Raw genomic sequence first — 22,364 nt, 5'->3', positions numbered from 1 at the left:
CAACCAGTACTTTTCTTCATTAACTTTTTATTGTTTTCAGCACACACAGCATGTGCAAATACAGCAATTACGTCTTGAATAAGAAAAGGTTCTCTTCTTATGCTGTAGAATAAATCAGAAGGTGCTGCATTAAACCTAATCAAAGACTGCAGAGCTATGGACTCAAATCTTGTTCAAAATAAGATAGCTGAGCAAGGTCAATTTAGTACATACATTACAAAGGAGGTTTGTTTTTTAAAAAGGAAGTAATTTTTAGCTTAATAAAAAGCACAGTAGGGATGGCTTGCTGTGGAGAGACCACAATGCTGCCTGCTGTCTGTCTGTCCATCTGTCCAGCCCATCCTTTTTCTGGAGCTTCCTCATCCCACTGCCTGTGGAGTGAGTGCTGGAGTGCCACCATGTGCAGCAGAGCACACAAACCAGAGCAACACTGATGAAGTTCTGCAGTGGTTTGGGAGCAACAAAGTCCTGCTGTCACCCTGCTGGGAGCTTTTCAAAGAAAGGCCAGGTGACCTGTGGGTGACAAGACCTAGTATGACCTTCCTGGGGCATGACACCTCCACGCATCACAGCACTTTGCCAGGGCTGTTCTTTGGTGGTTTGCTGTAAAATCTTTCCCTTGCAACAAATTTCTGCTTGAGAACCTTCACAATTTATTGAAAAAAAGAAAATAAAATTGTATTTCTGAAGAGAAATTTCCAACCATCCCCTAAGCACAATTCAGTGCTGTGATGGAAGCACACAACAGGGGACTACTTATCCCTCAGAACTATGATGTCAATATGACTGATTGCTTCACAGCAATTTCTTAAGTAACTGTATCTATGCAATTTATTTGTCCTACAGTCCTAAAATATCTCCCATGCTTTCCCATCTGCTGAAGTACCAGCTGTCCTCTTCCCAAGCACAACCTATTAACTTCTCCCTTGACAAATTTTATGATGCAATTATGCAGTTTCAATACAAATTTCTATAATACTCGGAAAATTGTAGCAATATGAAGCTAAGTATTACAAGGCTTACTGTACCAATTAGTTTATTTTCTTAATATGATTCGGTCAGTACTCTGATATAATGTAGCTGAAGATACTATTAACACAAAATTTTTTCATCTGGAGGTGGAGTTGAGAAGATCTTCATTATATTCCACAGGTATACATATAAAAATAATGTACTGAACTTTGGCATATGAGGATATGTTTGGGGACTTTGTTTCTGTGGTGGTAAGATTGATTTGGGGCTCAGTGTAAGAAAGAGTGGGCTGGACTGCTAATGAATGATGCTCTCCTAACTCAGAAGGTCTCCTTTTTGCTTAGAGTTCATGAGACTGTATAAAGATTATGTGTGCAACATCCATTCCCTTACACTTCAAAATAACAGCTTTTTTGGACACTGATCACATTATACGTTAAGTGAATGAATATTTCTTGTCACTTCACTGATATCTGGCCTTCAACTTTCAGCAGATTTACATGTGGAATTTGACAGCTCTGAGATGCTTCTAAAGCAAACAATAATTTATAAAACTCAGCATATCAGGGCATTGAGTTGAGAAGCTTGGTTATTTGTAATGAATTCCAATATAGAAGAAGGTGTGTGAATACATACAGATAGCAAGTAGATAAAGAGAAAGAAGTCACCACCTACTGTAGTGCTATACCCAGCATTGCTCAAGGTAATATAAAATTTCCTTTGGCATGAAAAACAAGAAGAGAGGCAGGAGAAGATTGCCTGAGGGCCTTTTGTGTGGTGTTAGTGAGGGTTTGTTGCTTGTTTTTAGTTTTAAAGGTGAGGGGAAACAATTCTAAGTAAATCTGGTAAAGAACGTAAAATCAAAAATTTCTTATTTCAGAAGCTGAAGTTTCTTCAGGGTGTGACAGCAGGATAGGGAGAAACAAATTTTTGGATGGACCCCCTTTTATAATAAGCAGACATTGACTGTGGAATAGAAGTGTGTGCTGACATCTTCATATGGTGGATCTTCATCTTCACAAGTGAAGTTGTTTTTATTTGATGCAGTAGTGGAAGAGAAATCACTAAGAAAAATAGCAAGAAATTTCCTCATGGAAATGACTCGTTAATAAAAATGAATCATCTTTGCAGAAATATTTTCAATGGGAATGAGATGGTATTTCAGTAGATTGGAAGGGAGAATATTAGTCCTTGTTATGTTGCATCTTGGCTAATAGAATAAAGGGAAAGTTAAATTGTTACTTCAGGAAAAAGTTTTTAGGTGTGGATGGATTGCAAGACTGGCAAGTCCAGATTTGGAGGTAATGGTTACATTCTGAGTTTAAGTTACTAGAAATATGTATGATGATAGTGAACAGTGATTTGAGAAGGAGTTAGAGAATTAGGTGTAAAGTCTTCAAAATACGAATACAACATGGTATTCTGAGTGTGTTGTATTTGAGAAGGTGCTTAAGCAGTCAAAAGATAATTCAGAAACATTATGTGTTTTTCCAGGTTTTGTAGCAATTGAAAACTTACGAACAACACTGCCAGTGTGATTAAATAGCATGTTCAGTACACATGAGATTTTGGTCCATTATTTGAAGTCCATTAAAATACCTGAAGTTGTAATTTTTAATTTTTCTGAAGACTTGGACAAATTTGTGTGAATTTTGTGGAAAGAGACAATGCAGCCAAATTATTAATCTAATATTTCCAGAAAGGGGAGAAACATAAGAAAGTTTCAGATACTGCACAATATTTCTTTCTCATAATTGTTATGTTTCACCCGAACAGTGTTCTATGGAGAGCTTACTTCAGTCTCTTACAGCTGAAATTTCATTCTGGCTTCTGATACCCATACCCATGCAACGAAACCAGTACAAAAAGTTCAGCTAAATTCATGTGCCATTCCAGTTAACAAACTGAATTTTAGAAAAACTGCAGTAGTGGCTGCAATTAAGAAATGATCCTATTTTGTGGACTCAGGTAGGAATTCTGCAGAAGTTAAGTTTGTTCTTGAAGGTGGTTTATTAGCATGTAGTTCTCTCTCCACCATCATGCAGTTGGTGCTAGTGTTGCTTGAATTGGTTGATGTCATTTTACCCCTTATTAAAATATGTAGATTGAATCATTCTGGGATGAAAAGACCAAAAAATGAAAGCATGAGATTTTCAAATATCTTATAGAATTGCTGTAAATGAAGGTAAGAATAGATGGAAATTATGCCAGTGGTATAATAGGTAGTACTTTTTCATCAGAAGACATGTTTTCTCAATACTCTGTTTGCATAATGTAAGTACTAATAATAATGATAAAATTTTGTGGATATCGACAGCACCAAAACTTTGTTACTATGCAGATATGGTCCCCAAAGCAGCAGTTGTTGCCTTGCTCCAAAAGGTTTATTATCCTTTCCCTGCTGGTGATTCTGTCAACGCACCTGGTGTGAGGGACGAGGTCTCCGGGAATCTGCCCTCTCCCTCTTGCCATTAGTCTCTTTCCTTCTGCATGGTGGGCAACATCCATCTGCTGCATGCTTCTGCTTCGTGAAAAGCAAAAACATTCCTATAATAAACCATTTCAGTACATGGTATTAATGTCTCTATCCAATTCTGAACACTGAAAGTTCAGGAGGGGAGAGGAGAGCAGGTGCAATAACCATACTTTTAATTGCTGACTAACATAAATGCAGTTACAGCTGTTCAGAATAGGGCAGGTTTCCTAGAAAGTATGAGGTATCTGTGGTTGTGCGAGCAGTGTATGTTCTGATTTCTTTTTTTTCTCCCTTCTGTGAGTTTGGATATTTATTGTTCTTTCAGAACATACAGTAAGCTTTGTATCAGCACGATAAAAATATATACATATTTATATAACAAAAACAAACCCCAGCCCTATCTGCTACACTGTATTCTCATGATTCACATTTTGTTTTTTTAATGCCTTTTTCCTGTACAGTTAGACGTATGAACAATCTATTCTCTTAACAGGACTGCTCATTTATCAGGTGTTCATTCTTCACTGCATAAAAAAGGTTACCTTCTTTTCTCTCGCATAAAAAGCTTCTGTATATTTCAAGTGTCATTAGTAGCAGAGCTTTAATGTCAAGGTTACTGCACCTTAACTTTCAGCTACATTGAGTACAATTATAGACAAATTCTTCAGAGATATTTCAGAGAAACACATGGGGTGATAAGTCATGCTGGCGGTCTCTGCATAGGTGACAGTACACAGTAATGGGAATTTCTGTTTTGTTAGTTCAAACCAGCTCCCATAGTCAATGCAAATAAAATTATAGCCATGCCTCAAAGTCTTGGAGGGCTGAGAAACAGCTAATAAAGGCAAGAGAAAGTATGGTCATAAAATTAATTGTTAGTAGCCTGGATCTTTTTGCCATTTACCTGCAAGTGAAGCCTTTTATTTCCCTTCATATCCTTGCCGTTGGTTTTAGTGCAAATATTTAAATATTTGGGGTAAATAAAACAAAGAATAGTCAAAATTATTTTTAAACCATGATGTGAAATTTGTCATGGAATAGATGCATGAGGTATAATTGGAGGATACATGTTGTCAAGAGCCTATAGAGCCAATCTGGGTAATTCTGGCTGGATGGGCATCCTGGGTGGTGCAAGTCATTCCATAAGCACTCTGGCTGACACATGCTGCTATCGTAAGGGAAGGGATCCTGGTCATTTCCATAGCAAAATATGTGGTTTTCTCCATCATTGTGTTCCTTTCGATTTCTGCTTTGGTGACAGCACTATCATCCAATCCACAAATTAATCCTTTAGTTCATACCTCATCTTTTGAGTTTTATCATCAACATACCTTATTCAGTTCTGAGTCCTGCTGTCTTTCCTTGCGTCGTGTATCCTCCCATGCCATTTTTTCCAAGGCTGTGCTACAGCAGCCGTTGCCAAAGCTTTTGACCATCTCCTTTCTTACCTTTTTTAGACTCCTGTTTACAATACCTGCAACTTGCTGCCTTCATTAAGCTGAAAGACGACCTTTAAGCTAGCTCCATTTTAAACTCTTTTGGCTTGATCTTCTTTCCCCCCATCAGCTTCAAGTATCTTATTTTTACCTTCTGTTTTTTTTAATGTAGTACTGCTGTTTTAAGGAAACAGTGGTGGTTCTGTTCTTTCTGGACCACTGACAGCTGTGCAGACGTGGGCTTGCTTGTAATCAGCTTCCTTGGAACTGGCCAATGGTCTTTCATTTTTGAATCAGCATTAGAGAATTTAAACCTACTCTGAATTGTCTGGAAACTTAGCCTGAAAATAACTATATCACACTTCTGCATAATGTTGTCTCTGTTTACCTAGACCTTTAAATTAGCCTTATGCCCTTTGGATTTTATAATGAATTCAGGGGCTTGCGTTTGTTTCACGTTGCACAGGTTTCATATGTATTTCATATTTGCCGGTGTCTGCCTGCAAAAATGCCACCTTGTTGGGGTAAGTAGTTTTGTCAGTAATAAAACGAACTGTACAAGTGCCAGATAGTAGAAAGAACTTGATGCAAAGTGTTGTTGTTGATAGAAAACTGTTTACTGTGTTTAGTTATCAGAGTAGCTGCTCAATTATCATAGACTTACATAGTCTGGAATTAATGGAATTCTTTCTAATTTTGTAGAATTTTTTTTTTAAGCTGCTGTTAAATCAAACGTGCTTTTTATCTTTCAAAGAATTGCAAAACACGGATAAGATTTGTTGGCTAGTTTAACTAGGAAACTACCTGGGTGGGATTCCCAAACTGGAGATGTGCTGTTAACCCTGCTCTGCGCTCTTGAGCCACTGACTGAGCGTTCACTGAGGATACAGGGAATCCAGGCTTGACTCCCTCAAGTATTTTAAAGGATGCAAATCCCCAGTACCCCTCTGTCTGAATATTCAGAAAAATCCTCTTCATAGAGGGATACAGGACACTTAGGTCAGGAATTGCCCGAGTAGGCGATGTTGTTCCCCTCTCAGTAAATGAGTGGAGCAGGAACTGGAGTCCAGGTGGTCCCACCTTTCTTTCCCATAATCTCCTGGAGACTGACTGACTTTTTTCACTCTTTTGCCATCTGGCTGAATGAATAATTCAGCATTTTGTGTAAGGGCAGAGTGGCTCAGCAGGAGCAGCCGGGGGAGGAGGTGTGAGGGTGCCCTGGCCTTGTGAGCCGGGCGGCTGCCTGATGCGAGACCCAGATTTCCAAGCGATGCTCTGCACCTTCAAAAGAGGAGTTTGGACTTGAAAAGCCAATCCTCTGCACTTGTGTTGTCAGGTGCCACATCCAATACTCCAGTCCTCCCTCCTTCTTGCAGTTTTTTGACTTAAAAATGCTGTCACTTGGAGTTTGGTGGGCATCGGCATGTTTTTAAGTGATAAACATATCTTTGCTTGTGCTGACAAATATTCACATTTGCCCTGTTACATCTTTTCACCCACATACCTCTTCTAAACATGGAAAGGCAGGAAAATGAATGTCTCTGACAGTTGTTTTCTAGCTGGAAGTCAACATATGCAGCTGGGTAGAAAGGTGCTATAAGTCAGATCTCATAGGTGTTTTCTCAGAGATGGCACTCTGATTATTTGAGACAATTGTTTTTCCAGCCTGCTGTGAAAGATGAGTTGCCTTTTGGATACTTAAGTTTTTCCGTGCTGTTAAAGCAGCAAATTGAAAAGCAGACGAGTAAGTTCAAAGCCAAGGCTGAAAGTTCAGTTTTAACTTTTAGTTTTATGACTTTTGTCACTTTGTGTTACAACCTAACTGTGGTTTTCACTTAGTGTTATTAATAAAATAATATAAATTTGCTCATTTAAAATAGGCTATCTTTCTTCACAGCAAATGACAGTGAATTTCACTCTTTTTAGTATCTGTATTAGATAATAGTTGTGAGAATAATAGATTCTAGGGAACTTTGATCCACCATTACTGTAAAATAAAAATACAACTTAATTTTTTTTCCCTCTGACCATAATGGTTTTAACCTTGTGTACTAATTTGAATGGGCTTGTGGGGGCACAGTCCTAAATGAGACACAAATGAAGGAAAAATTGCTAATGCTGCCACTGTATATCTCATGAGCACTGTGTAATAAACCATAACCTCTTCAACATTTCTGTGGAAAATGGTGTGATTATTTTGGATGGCTGGCCCTTTGTGTATGGCTCATTACCATCTGGCATAATGTGTATTGATATAGCCTGTAATTGTCAACTCTTATTTGACATGCTGCCTTTAATAAATGTGCCTTGCATGGCTAGAACCCCCTAATGGTTATATGGAAAACTGTAATTAAAGAAAATATGTATACTTAGGTAAAATACACACCCTTATATACATAAAATAATTTTGTAGATGGTCTCTGTTTTTCTTTATCTCCTGTTCTTTGTGGGAATACTTGTATGTATTCCCAGGTTAGTACAGCGCCAAATGCATCACATTACTGATATGGGTACCTAAATGTGTAAAGACAGATGTGAATCTTGAATGTAGGTGGTTTCCTCCTGCAGAACTGGCTTAAAAGGAAGTTTGAAAGGATGCTCCTGTGCTGGGAATGGGAGGTCACTGAAATGGGCAAAGTGGCTCTGGAGTTGATGTGTCTCCTGAATAAGGTGGCTGGAATAGATGCATTTGGAAATCCTGATGCTGAAAGCATCTATATCTCCTTAAAAGAAAATGGGCTGCTGGTGAATAATGTTTTCAGATACAGGGACCAACACGATCTGCTGCCAAATCTAAGTTGTCTTTCGTTTATTTTCTGAAAAGTTTCTTTCCCTTGGCTTTATGGTTGATGAATACATGAATAACTAAGAGACACAATCTTGCTACTCAGGTTGGCTTGCAATACAAAACAGGCCACAGGATTTCCCCAACTTTAGTCAGGTCTAATAGGATTTAAATAGGATTTCATCAGGTGTTCTCTTCAGTTGTGCTGCTGTTGGAGAATCCACCACTACTTTTTGTAACAGAGCTCAGCAAGTGCCTTCACCTTAGGCTTCTCTGGATTTTCTTGGTTTCAAGCTACTGGATCTTCCTTTGTCTTTGCCTAATAATCTGAGTATTTTCTTATCTTCATTTTATTTTAATTTTTTTTCTGTAGTGTAAATACATAAACCTTCTTTAAACGGCTGTGACCAAGTCAGTCTATAAGTTCAATATCAGCCTTCTCCATATGTTAAACAGATTTAGTTTCTCACTTTATATGTTTTCTTTTACTCAGGTTGTTAGTGTGACTGTTCTCTAAATTTTTACCTGCTTTCCCAAATTCTTCCTGAAATGATTCTTCCAGTGATGATTTTTATTGGCATCAGAAACCCAGGGCCAGCAGAAACGCTACTTTTGCTGCTATTCTTCCCTTAAATCATCAATGGATCCCGTTAGCCTTTTTGACTACAGTGGTATCCTGTATTTTAATCAATTATTTCGGGTGATATGTTCCTTCACCCTCTTTCCACCCTTTTCCAAACACTCAGTTTTTTCTTCCTGACAGAGTCCCTAGTCCTGTATGTATGTGCTCTGCTTTCTCTAATTCCAGCTGAGGTCTATTGACTGATCTCTTTTTGCAATGCATATTTTTACTACAGTAAAGCATATTGAACCAGCTCAGTTGACTCTGTATTGAGGATGATTCATTCTCTTTGCTGATTATCAGCTGTGTCATTCCTTTTCTGTTGCCTTCCCTCCTGAGTGCAAATTCTCTGGACCTACTGACTATAAAATCCTGACCTGGCTGCCATTCATGAGCATTATTTTTCACTACTGAGCTAGAAGATATTTATATCTGGTTGTGTAAATATATTGCTTAAAAATATAACAAGCTTTCTAAAATCCTTTGCCTTTGTGTCGTTATGTTTCTGCCCACCCTGACGGACGATGCAGTTCTGAAAATTCTTCATGGCTTTGTGGATCTTCAGTATATCCTCTTTAAATTGCCTTTGCTCAGTTTCCTGTCCATCTCTGCATTTTCTCGTTTGCTCCTTGAACAATTTTCTTCCTTGCCTAGTTTCTCTGATTTGCATTTGTTGCTATCAGTTTTCCAGTTTGTTTGAGCTAAAGAGGGAGGGAATTATAGCTGCTTGGCTTTGTCGAAGTCATGATTTTTTGGCTTTTTCTTTTGTTTTTAATCAGCTTAGCCTTTCAAACTGGGGAATTGTGGCTTTTTGGTCATATAGCAAAATATTCTTCAATAGTTTCCAAAAACTATTCAGATTTTTAGTTTATCTAAATGATTCAGCTTGTTTTATCACTGAAAATATTGCTTATCTACAATATTATATACTTCTGAGTATTATATGTCATGTTTATAAAGAATGTTTGTATACTGCTATGGTTTTGATTATTGTTTTAACAAATGCATTGAGATGATGTTCACTTGTACATAACTTTCTAGTTCTGATATGAGCTCTTTGTAGCAAATTAAAGTTTTATTAGAGCATTCAAGTGGAATGCAACATTTCTTGAGGTAGGAAATGTCCTTTTAGAAATTAAAGATAGTGACAATACATTATCTTGCTAATATACATTATTCAAAGTAAATTCTCCTGTAGTAGCTGCATCTTTATTGACATAATGAGAGCAGTAGCTCTTTGAAGAAATAAACACCTTAGCTTTTGATATGACTTGATATGGTCTGCATAGCTGTTAATGCAATCTATAGAAGAATGCGCTGTGCTGAAGGTTGTGATCATGGGTACTGGCCACTGATGCCAAATGTAGGGGTAACCCAGACAGAGACATCAGACTCTGAAGTTCACCAGTTAGGGCCTCATTTGGCGGGGAAATGATGGTGCAAACATGGATCCCTTGCAGTTGGGTGCAGGCAACTGGCTCCAAGGCTTAAGGGCTCCATGGTAGTGACTTGGTGGTGGCTGTCTTGGCATCTCTGTGGCACTGGAAGGAAACTGATCCGAACTGGTTAACTTCTGTGTTGCTGTCTGGAGTATAAAGAGGGAATTGGTTGTTCTGTGGTAGACCTAATGTAATTATCAGTGAAGTCAAGACTGCCAAAACCTTTCTTCTGGATTCCTATATTAAGAAAAGGAACGGGAGCCTGACTTCAAGTGCCTCTCTCCTCCCCTACTGACCACCCACAGTGCCTAGAGAAACTGGTTTGCTGAATTGCAGTGGACATCTGCCCACTGAAAACCAGAAAACATTGTCAAACCCTGTAATGGGCTAAGGGAAGCGCTTACTAAGACAAATTGTGGAAAAAGGAATTAAGCATTATTCAGTGGTGGAGGAGATACAGAATGAAAATGTAAGATCTTTTCAAGAATAAGGAAGGAAGAATATGTGAAGGAGCATGGGTGGAAGTTTTACTTCAAAAACTTTATGATGCTAGGAGGGGAAGGAGATGAAAGAGGTAAGATATGTAGCCTGTTCATCCCTGTGAATCAGTTTATTTTTGCACTTAAACAGAATACTCAATAGACTTCATAGAATTGATGTCTTTCAACTTCATTTATCCCTCAGGTGGAAGATGACCCTACAGTAGCTTAGTGACCAAGAGAGGAAGAGGCACACAAGTCTTAGTCTCTGCCCTTTTTAAACGACAGCAGTGGGTTGGTATTTTCTGCTGGGTACATGAGTCATGGTCATGCGATGAGTATTTGGTGCTGTGCTTACTGCTGCTTTATCCTGAACATTGTTCCCATTGGTGAAACCACAGTGCCTACCATACAAGTTGACTAGTTTGAACACCTTCCCCCTCCCCTTTAAATTTCTTGTAAAAGAGACTATATACAGAAGATGAGAATGAGACTTTCCATCACCGTGATGCTATTTGTTACTCACTGTACAATGTTCCTTGAATCATGGTTTTATTAACTGTGGTGTTGACTTGACACATGAATGGAAAAAATAACGGTAAAAATCCCAGCTCTTTCTTACTGTTTAACTAGGTGGGTTATCTTGGGGGCAGCACAATGCCCAGAGCATACAGAATGCACATGAATTTAGTGTATGCACCTTCTTGTCTTTGCAAAAGCTTTTCTTTCTGTTCACTGGTCACAAAAAAAGTAAAATCTGATACCACATTCTGCCCAAATACTTTGTCAGTGCTTGAGATTATTAGTTTAATTCTTCAGTTATTATTTTTCATATGTAATTTTCCACTAAAGGACTATTCTGGTTTTCAGATTCATAGGTATATGGATTATTACAGTTATCACTAAAATTGAATGTATGCTGGTATTTTTAATGTACTTATTTTTTTAAATCCCAAATGTAAGACTTTACATTTATTTATATTTTATTTACAAGTTAATCCTTTATGTATTGAAGGGAAGCTATTGGACTGACAGTCACAGAGAAAATGTTCAAATCTTGGGTGTGTACTGTTAGTCACTTTAATTTAAAGGTTAAGTGTTATGAGTTCTTAAAGAATTTCTGATCTGTCAGTTCCATTGCTTTTTTCATTGCAGTTACTTCCATTGTTGAAAATTTTAGAATATGAGTTTTAATGGCTAATTTGTCTTGGGTCCATTTCTGTGAAATATGTCTACTATTAACATTTAAAATTACTAAACAGTTCTTTGCATAACCTGTCATCCTTTGAGAGGACCAGTATATTTCTGGCAGTAGACTGATAATGAAAGGGAAACTGACTCAAGTTTTCTTGCTGTTACTGAGAGTCTAAGTTTCCATCGCAAATATCACAGAGGAGTATTTAAGCTGAAGTGCTCTTTTGTTCACAGCAATACAATTGTGCTATTTAATGCTTCTATTTTATCATATGTTTTCCTAAATATTATTTAGGAAATATTCCTCTTCTTTCTTTTTTTAGAGTAGGACATGAAATTAGAGACTGAAGTAATTTATAAGAACTGTTAAAGAGATCATACTGGCAAATTTTCGATTGCTGCAATATTTAAAGATAAACAATAAAAAGGGTATTCAGGATGCCAGGAAGGAACACTGCAAAATTTTTTAAAGTTGCATAGGAAATTTACCACCAAAACCTATTTTGTTTCAATATTTTGCCAGTCTCCCTTACCATTTAATATCATTTTGGTTAGGCTTTGAAGTCGGTGTTCAATTCTGCATGAGATGGTCATCTCCATCATAAGACCATTGATAACAGTGATACTGTGATGAGGCAGACTCACAGACATACAAATATGAAATGTTAATCCAAAACAAAATTGTGAAATGCACTTTTTGAGGTAGAAGCACATTTACAAAGATTCTCCTTTAGTTCTTCATTTTTTTCTCTAGATGTGGTGCCTTTATGAGCATGGGGTTTCTACAACACCTGCATTCCTTACTTTGGCATCACAGCAGCATTAGTTTAGAAGGGCAAAAGTAAAAGATTTATTGAAGTATGCTCAGCATTTTGTCGAAGTTCAGCAAAACTTGGATGTCAGTGATCTGTGACTTCATTGGGAGAGGGAAGCAAAGAGGAAGAGTAGATATTGCACTTGTTTTGTTTTGTTGCAGGATGTCTATATAACTAAATTTTACATTTTTCTAGTATTTTCCTGCAAGCTGCTGGGTTATAGTACTGGAGTCAATATAGCTCCAATTGGCCTTGCTGAAGAGTTTTTCATTCCTCGTGAAGTTAGTGTTTTCTTTGTACTTTCCAGGATGACATTTGCAGCTTGAGGAGCTCATAACTTAAGGGATGCTTCACAGAAAGCATTTTACAGAGATTTAGGTTAGTTACACTGGTACTAAACTTGCAGGAACAAGGAGTCAAGCAGAAAAATGGAGGCAATTTACGTGCTGCTCCTTTTTACACGCCACAGGCAGGAAAAGTCTGTAAACTAAAGTTTTTCATGAAGTAAAGAGTAGAGGCAAAAAAAAATTGAATAGGGGGAAAAGGTATTCACTGAAGTAGTAAATAGGAATTGGCTCAAAAAGGTGATGAGCCAGTATGTCCTGTTTACAGGAGGAAGAGGTCTCTCCATCTTTGGAGATCTACAAAAGCTGTCGGACATGGTTCTCAGCGACCATCTCTAGGTGGCCTTGCTTGAGCAGGTGGTTGGACCAGGTGACCTCCAGAGGTCCCTTCCAGCCTCAGTGATTCTGAGATTCTCTTAGTAGAGGGGGTATATGGGAGCTGAGTTGTGTTCCACGATTAGCTCTGCGCAAGTAATGCACCTAACAGGGGAACTTGTGCTTGTTTGACTATGACCCATCAAAACTTTTTAGTGTGGTCCCCTTGGTACTGTCCAAACATCTGTACCACTCTCTTTGGAATGACATTTCTGCATGTAGGCTGATTTTTGGAAGAGGAGAAAGAAAAGGAGATGGAAGAGCTTGTGGAGCTCAAAAGAGGTAATCTCTTGGAATATGATGTCTGTCTGTAGAGTCTCTGGGGCAGCTGGTGGTGGTTTGCAGGGAGTTCTTGCTTCAGTGATGAAGCCCATGAAAGAAAGGCGGAAGTATGTTGACATTTGGTGAAAAAGTGTTCCTTATTCTTAGCCCACTTCATTTAGAGACTCCATGTGTTTTAAAGATGTTGACTGTTTTCTCAGTACTACCTTGCTGTGTAAGTAATTTTTGTGGGAACCACTTCTGTGTTGTGTGAACATGGGCTCTGGAGCAGGAGCAGGATGGCAGCAGTAGGAGTTCATAATCCTGTTGCCCTGTTTCTGCTTTTGTACTCTGTTCTATGTTGTTATGCATCCAGCATTGCATAAATGTTAATGTTTTGTATTTTGGGATTAGCTGCTTTCAAATACACAATTATTTAATCACTGAATAGTGCTTTAGATCGAGAAAGCTGTATATAGTGTTGCTTTAGCCATTCAGTAGCAACTTCATAATAGTGGGGGTTTTCTTGTTGGATGCTTTACAAAGTCATGTCAAGAACCCTCCTGTATCCGTAGCAGCACTGTGGGCTTTTTAGTCATGCTTGGGTATTATGGGAGTTATTACAAAAAATGGGAAGGAATCTGTTGCCTGGGATTTCTGCAATAGCTTTGGTTCTTATATGTTTAGTTTCCTAGAGAGAGAGAGAGGAAGAGTGGCATGCGAGATCAGAATTAGACACAGATTATCTGCCTAATATGGTTCTCTCGATAGCACAAATAATATGAATACCATTCGGAGAACAAATGGATTATAGAAAAAGAAATGAAAACATCCAGATCCTGAGCATTTGGAAAGCATGACACTGATGTATTTGTGTAACCTTTTCATGAAGAGCGATGCTGAAGTCAAAGAGGAGATTTTGATTTCCTTCATTAAAAGCTTATTAAATGAAGAAATAGGACAGTCGTCGTTTCACTTCAGTAGTTGGCGGTCACAGAGGTGGCCTGATCTCCTCAGGATATTAATTCCTGCTTTCAGCTGGGGGAAATGAGCCATCGCTGGAGTCGGCTGCAGCTCAATGTGCTCGTCACTAGGGATCCCCATATGTCCCGGAATCCGCGGCGGTGGGAGACGCAGCACTCGGCGGTGGGGAGCAGGCGCTCTCATTGCTATTCCAAACAGGTAGCCGGGCTCAGTCTGCCCAGAGCAAGTCTGTTTAATGTTGATCAGCTGTCCATCTGATAAAGTGGATGGATATGGGCATTTCCTCCAAGGGCTGCCCTGACAGTGACAGCAGGAGCATCGGGATGTCTTGTTAGTCTTTTTCTCCGAGCTTGAAATTTTATTAACCCTTTGTTAGAGCCGAGTCAGGCATGATCACAAACAATATTGCGGCTGTAGGTTATGCGCGTTTCTCCCTCGCCTCTTTGAAAAACAGCATCAACCTTCAATTTTGTTGTCTACATGGAGAATGGCTGGCTGGTTTGTTTTCAGATTGTTTTTCTCTGCATGGAGCAAAAATTGTGAATTATAAAGGCAGCTTTTAAAACAGCTTAGGTTTTTTGTGTGTGACAAAATACATTGGGAACCTCTGTTTATCCTCTCCGCCTAGTTCATCTACCTTTTTTATGCCTGCCCAGGCTGTGTGGCTCTGCTGGCCCTTTGCTCTTGCTGATTGCCATGGATCACTGCGCTGAAACAGTTGCTGCTGGGCCACTTGGCAGGTCAGATATATTTGGGGCAGAAGGTTAGTTTAGATTAATATTGCTCAGGGTGGGTACCACACATCTTCACTGTCTAGAGGCAACAGTATTAATTTGCTCAATACTATGCCGGCACTGAAGCAGAATCTAACATGAACATGTATCAGCAAGGATACATACGTGAATGTGTGGAGCAGTTTAGTTATTTGATTAATCAGTGCTTGGCCACTTTTGAATAAGCACAGGGAGCATAACATGCCTTTTACTAGGTTGCAATTTAATTTGAACTTTAAGGCCTTTTAGCTATCTGTATAGCTGATGGCATGCGTTGTGTTTTTGCTCATCTATGAAGTGTCCGAGATCTAAAGGGAACTGCTTGAGTCAGAAAAGATGTGAATGTGCCGAAGATTTCATAAGAGGGGGGCCTGTGCATATCTGGGTGTGCAGTGTGTGAATACTCCTGTGTGTTGCTGTTCCCACCTCCCGTTGTCCCTGTGCAGTTGTTATGTCTGTTCATCGCATGGTTGTAGTTCCAAGCTAAGGTGACATCCCTGGGCTCCTCGGAGTGGCAGTCACTAACTGTTGGGGGCTGCAGGGTTGAATTGCAGGAGGAGGGGAAGAGAGGGCTGTGCTACATGACTTTTTTTCCTGCCTTTTCCAAAAAACAAAAATAAATAGAGGGCAAGCCTCTATGGGATAACCTCTGTGGCAAGCCTCTCACAGGAATTTGAAAATCCTAAATTCAGCATGCAGCACTCAGTGTGTTGGAATAAGAAGTGATTTGTAAACTTATCCACATGAAATTGGGTCTGCCCCTTTGCTGGACCTTTGCTGCTTCTGACTAAAACAACCAGTGAAATATCATTAGTACACAGTTTTAAAACGTTCAGCAGTTTCTCCTCTCTCCTCTATGCCCTCCCCTCTTGGTATTATTGAACTGCTAGGTATCCTGTTATTAATTTAACTCTAATTTGAGCAGTCATTGACTGCAGTATTCTTACAGTGTTCGGATCAGCTTGCTCACGACTCCCCTGCTGATAAGTCCTTTGTTCCTTCCCATCAGTACTTTCTGCTTGGCATTTTCTTCATGTCAGTGTCCCTCAAGCTTCTAGAAGACAAAACAAAAAAAAGAAAGCACCATGAGGACTGTATCAATTACTTAGCTTTATTTTGCAAAAGAATTCAAACAAAGGGCAGCATTCTTCCAAATGGAACCTGTGGCACCAGCAGCTTACCTGAAAATACTTAGTTCTCTTTGCTTAACACCTCCCGGTTCTGGCTTCTAGAAGTGCATAGAAGAGCTACACAATAATTCATAAAACGTCTGTTTAGCACATGCAGTTGTCATTTTTTTTTCCCCCCTAAGAATCTGTATTTTATTCATAGCATCAAAAACAATTGTATTTTTTCTTTGCTTTCAGTCAAAGAAGCCTGGCTGAGATTACAGAACTGATCCACACTGCCTTTCTGGTGCATCGTGGCATAGTGAATATCGGTGAGCTCAAGTCCTGCGATGGCCCGCTGAAGGATATGCAGTTTGGAAATAAAATGGCTGTTTTGAGTGGAGATTTTCTTCTAGCAAATGCTTGCACAAGCCTTGCACAGTTGCAGAATACCAAGGTAAAAGAACAAAATTCTTCTGCTGCTGGAGCAAGTAACTATTAGTGAATCTTCTGAAAGACAGACCTTTTAAAAAGGCAGCAGTCGTGAGATATATATATACATATATATATATATATATATATGGATCATCCTGTAAAAATCAACATGCATACATAGGTGGCTTGACAGGCCACTGTGAACATTTTTACCACTGTCCTACAGAATTACTGTGTCGAAGTCTTTTTATTATATGTTCTGAAGCCCTGTATCCATAGGTAGTAATGGATGAGTTGTTAATTTGGTTACTTTAATGTATATGCAGTGGCATCCTCATGACATGTTGGACTACAGCACCTCTGGCAGACTGCCTGGTGAAGATGTGCTTGGTTTGTTATATTGTTTTACCTTGTGCTCTGTGAAAGGTTTGTCTGTCTTAAGGACTTCTGGGGAGAAGGCTTCATTTCTTTGTCTACACAGCACCAGGGTGTCTTTTTAATCTTAATAAAATTGTTTTGTTAGGCGTTTGGATGCCCCTGAGTATTAGGATTGCTCTATTAATGTAGATGTACTCACTTCTAAAGGGCAGCTGCAATCCAGCTGCTCAGCCAAACTGTTTGAAACTTTACAGGGAAATGTTTTTCACGACAAATCAATAGTATATATGTATGATCTTAGAAACTGAGACTGATGGAGACCTTAAGAGATCATCTCTCTCGTCAGTTCTTCTTTTCCTCAGACAGGATCAGCTACACCAAATCATTACTGACATGTGTTTGTCCTTCTTGTTCTTAAAACCTCCCATGGTGGAGGGAGATCCCGAGGCATCCCTGTGCCAGTCCAGCATAACCCCTAAATGCACCTAAGGCTGGAGAGGTTAGTGTGTCATTCCGGAGCAAACAAAACATTTCTTCTTTGCAGTGGTACTTTTATACTTTTGAAGATTGCTGCCATATCGTAATGTAAAATAAATGTTTGTCATGTGTGCAATTGTCAGTAATCAACACAGTTTTAATCCTGAGCTTAAGGATTCTATTCTTTTTAGATTCTCATGCTAAAGCTCCTCGTGATGGTAGTTGAGTATTTCTGTACTGCTTTGATCATGAGTGTGACAGCTTCTCTCAAAAGTGGTGTCACTTTGCAACACAGAGCTGAGATTCAGGAGAAGAGACAGAAAATTCAATGTCAATCTGCTGAAATAGTGAGTTAGACCATTACAGTGATAACTGGTAGTAAGTAGTGAAAAAAGTTCTAAATAGTGCTAAATTTTAGTCATACCATAACCAAAATAAGGTGCAATTGATTTTACTAGTTGATCGGTATCCCTTTTTTTTTTTTTTTAAGCACTTAGTAAGACTCTCAAGACAGACCAAGGGATTTAACTGCACATCATTTTGTTGTTGTTTCAGCGTAAGAGGAAACTTCTGTAAAATCTAGCACCTATTACTTTGCACTTAGTACATTAAATATTGCAGCAGCAATGTATAATCCCTGAAGACTTGCCAGGAAACAGGCCTACAGTGAAAGGAAGCACAAGTGCAAAGAAATACTTTTTTTTCTTTTTTTTTTTTTTTTTAAGCAATCATTATACTGCTTGTCAGAAAATTCTGCCAAAACATTTTAGCACTTTTTTTCATTTTTCTGACATCTAAATACTTTCATAGCTTCTACATACGATAAGTGGGATGCCATTATGGAAACTGATTGACTTAGTAAATTATTCTTTTTCATATGTCTAACCCTACTAGTGAAGTTAGAGAAATTGAAGTACAAGCTATAGAAATCTCTTGACAGGTGCAATGATTTAAACATACTGTATTTATTCTTTTGTAAATGATGAATTTTCAAATCTGGCATCTGTTTTTCAGCGGTGTGAAATAACTGTGACTTTTTTCTTCACAATGTTTTGTTTTCTTTGATGTACAAAGTAAAAATTACAGCACTGCTTTTTTGCTGGCACTTATTGGGTAGCTCAGCAAATTGACTCGTGAAATGAGCAGCATTGTATTGTACGTGGCACTGACCGTGGTGGGCTGTAACCTCTATAGACATGCATAGCTGTTGTATAGACTAGAATTTCAACCAAAGGGGTTTTTAACATCAACTGAAACCATTGCTACCAAAATAATTTTATTGTGCTGTTCAACTCTTGCCTAAGCTGCTGTATGATGTGTTTATCTCTGTGCTCCTCTCGGGGCTGACAATTAGATGTGAAACTCTGTAGTCGTAATGAAATGCAGAGCTATTTTATAATTGCCAAGGGTAAAATTAGCAAAGTCAATTATTTTCCCTTAGGCTTTTCCCTGTAGATATTAAAAGGCTGCAAGGTAATTGCCTTAGGTAACACTTTGATTTTTAAATAACATTAAATATAGGAATTGTTGTTGTTAATTCGTAGTAATTTTCCTCTTCTTGCTACTGTTGTAGAGTATAATTGTAATGATGTTAACAAGATACAAGGCTCAGGGTTTGTATTTTGGGGGGTTTCTTTTAAAGAAGTGCTTATATTTCCCATATGTTTGCTAAAGTCTTGTGAAAGAGGGTTTGGGGAGATGTTTTGGGGTTTTTTAATATCTGAGGTACAAAAACTCAGAGAATTTCTTGAAATGTCGGTTAGGAAGCCTCCCGTAAGATCAATTCTGCTGTTATGAAGTCATCTAAAACTTGGGAGTTTGGACACACACAGTAATTCAGAAGAAAGCATTCTCATTTTCCACTTCATGAAATTATGAGACATTAATTATCATTACAAAGTTGGTATTGACTGAGGCTTAAAATAAAGTGCTGAAGGGCAGATGCAACTGTGTGCTGCATTTTTGTGATCATAGCAAAGTTCTCCATTTATTCAGATAATAAAACCTGTATAAAATGAACGGTAGTTTCTTCAAAAAACTTTTACAGCTACAAAGCATTAGATTGATCAGATCACATGCATTTACAATTCTTTTGTACATTCCTGTTAACTTTTTTATCACCTTATATAAATGATCCTTTTGTTTCGTCTACTTGGTGTTTTAGATGGTGGCTTTTCTTGGCCTGCTGATTGCAGCAATAAATCACGTTGCTGATTGCAGGCAGTATGAATAGAACTCCACTTCAGAATTGCATCCTGTAGTAGATTGGACGTTGCTAATCCATGGGGTTTAGAACAGAATTGAGCCCAAAGAGGAACCGGGTTGCGATATTTCAGTGGTGGGTTTAGGAATGGCGAGCCTATGACAAGGAAGGGCACAGTTGCTGCTTAGATAACAAAACAGTAACACCTGGTAATGCACTGTTTTCTGGGATAGGAGTGTGCTTAGAGGTGATGATGGGGTTGTTTTGATAGGTTTTCCTATTTTGAGGTCACAGTGTTTCAATACTGAGATTGTGATAAGGTGTTTGCAAAAGTCATTATACACAATGTAGATGTGGGAGAGATGGAGAAGTAGATGATGTTTGCCTAAAAAAATAAGGTACCTCCTAAGTATCTTGTGGGATATGTGACCATATGCAGTTTTAAATAAATATGTGATTAAATTATTAAGAAGTGTAAAAGGATGTGTTTAAGGGTTGGTCCTTTGTTGCCATCAGAAGATACTGTGTCTTTAGCATTTGTTATCTCCGGTTGCCTGGCCAAGGATGTGGGGATGAAACTGCTAACACCAAACTTTGTTGCATGGAAGTGCTGCTTTGACTGTTAGCAAAAACTGTCAGTTTGTCTTTGATTTCTGCTTAAATAACCTTCATTTCTTGTAATATTTTTAGGATGGTGCTCAGGTGCAGACATAGCAAAAGTAACAAGCATTAATTCGCATTTTTGTCACCTGTCAGCTGGATATATGATACAGACATTTTAACACAAGTGATGTGTGAATATTGACCAAGATGTTATCAAATAATGTGCTTTTTCAGGGTGTATCACAGATAAGTTGGAAGAAACCTGTTGCAACATTAAAGCTGTAGCTTCCTAGAGCATTTGAATCATCAGTTGTCTTATGAGACTGTGGAGAGGCTGCATAGAAGATGTCACTGTGGCTAGTTTTGATCCTCCCACACTCTGAAGACAGTGATACATAGAACTTCAGAAGGATGAAATGATGCATTTTAGTGCAATGCCTACTGTAATGTGCTGATGACTAAAGAAAATAGACTAAAGAAAATAATCTGTAAATGCATTGCTTGCAATTCCATAAACTGATAGGAAGGCATTCAATTGTATTGAAAAACAACCAAACACAAACCGAAACCAAATCACCTAAAACAATGTAGCCAAAACAAAAAATAAAACCTACCCAAAAGAAAATAGAGGAGGAAAAAAGGGCAAAACTTAGCCCAGAAAACTAAAATACATGTAATGGTAGTCTTCTCCATAGTTTTTACTGAAATCTTAAGAATGATATAGTTTTTCCCACTGTAATTCAGTGAGCTCTTGTTGGAATGATTAAACTGTTCACAGAAGCACTTCAAAATCTACAGCTTGAAAGCTTGGAATTGAATTTAAGAATCTCGTCTGTCAATGCAAAGCTCTGCCAGAAGACCACATTATAGAACATTGTTCCATTAAGCATTATTTGTTTATAAATAAACAGCACAGATAACTACTTCTATAGTGGATGCATTTCCTTATGTTAAGTTTGTGTTTCTAAAGGCATAAATGTGTTGTTTACAAAATAGGCCTTGTGTTTGCGTAAACATCAACAAGTTGTTCATGTGAGTCTTCCTGAGTCTTCTTATTGCAACGATCTGAATGTGCACTGTGCTTCGTAAAAGAGCTTCTCCTCTTGAACTCTACTTTCTACTTCTTTGGCATCAGCTGTGGTCCTAAGGGGAAGACTCAGTTTTGAACTGGAGCATCTCAGTCCCTTGCTGACCAGCAAAGGATATGGAGAGTATGCCCTTTCTCGAATTGTGCCAGTTGCTTTTTTGATGTAAATTGACATTTTTGAGAACTGACAAACAAGTCAGATAGAATGTACAATTATAATTTTTAGATGTCATCTATTAAACCAGTGAAAAATCAGGAATTTGCTAAAGAAATGATTCCTAGGATGAGTGGCAGTTTTCTGGCCCTCTCTTCAAAACTGAAGACTTATTCTGAAGAACACGAGAAGTGCCTACCATCAATAATCCTGTAAGAAATATCCTTTTTAAAAGGAAATGTCTTGTTGCCTGTATAAAGGCAGCCATTAGCAGGCACGCACTTGTAATTCATCCAAATTGCTGTCCATCAGAACAGGCTTTTCATTGTGTTTGAGGTGAGTAGAAGGTGCTTCTTGGTAAATTTAGTTGTGAGATATTTTTCAGAGCAATGCAAGTTGTTTTGAATTAGCTATTCATTGTCTTCTCTGGTGGAAGATCTTAACCATAAATATCCACTAAGTATATTTACGTTATAAAGGGTCTCTATTCTATGTAAAATATATTTTTAATTGCTCTTAATTCTTCACCTCTGCTCGCTTACCTACTTTTTCTTCCAAGATACAAGCTGCTGTTAGAGATTAGTACCTTTAAAATGATGGGCTCACAGAGCAGCTAAGTGATGGTAGGGCATGAATTTGGCAAGAAACAGAGATCAGATTGGATTAAGAGACACGGACTATGAAGTTTGATAGTGAAGTTGAGTTCCTGAGAGAAAAAAAAAAAGAAAACCAAACTTTTCTTTTCTTTTTTTCTAGAGAGCAAGATAAAGAGCTTTTCTGAAGTACATTATAATGTCTATCTGTCTTGCTGTACCTTCCCTGAGACACTGTTGGGTGGTCACGTACTGGACTAGATTGTATATAGGATACTGTCGACTATATATTGCTGACTATTTTTATTCTAATGTATTCTTTTTTGAGTGTCACAGTGGCGTGTCTCAAAACCAGACACACCTGAAAAAT

General features: G+C 38.3%; 1 protein-coding gene across 3 annotated transcripts in view; it reads left to right on the top strand.

The window, feature by feature from the left end:
- The window catches only part of PDSS2 (decaprenyl diphosphate synthase subunit 2), a 117,050-nt gene that overhangs the window by 57,296 nt on the left and 37,390 nt on the right, over positions 1-22,364 (top strand). For all 3 annotated transcript variants that reach the window (XR_013921982.1, XR_013921983.1, XM_080341991.1), the window contains exon 3: positions 16,323-16,521. Coding sequence is in view for 1 of the 3 variants with exons in the window: in XM_080341991.1 (XP_080198117.1) it covers positions 16,323-16,521 (199 nt within the window). In the remaining 2 variants the exon portion in view is untranslated. The remainder of the gene's footprint in view (positions 1-16,322; positions 16,522-22,364) is intronic.

Source organism: Nesoenas mayeri (genome assembly GCF_963082525.1).
Source record: "Nesoenas mayeri genome assembly, chromosome: 3".
Lineage (NCBI taxonomy): Eukaryota > Metazoa > Chordata > Aves > Columbiformes > Columbidae > Nesoenas > Nesoenas mayeri.
This window is presented reverse-complemented; position numbering and strand designations above follow the sequence as displayed.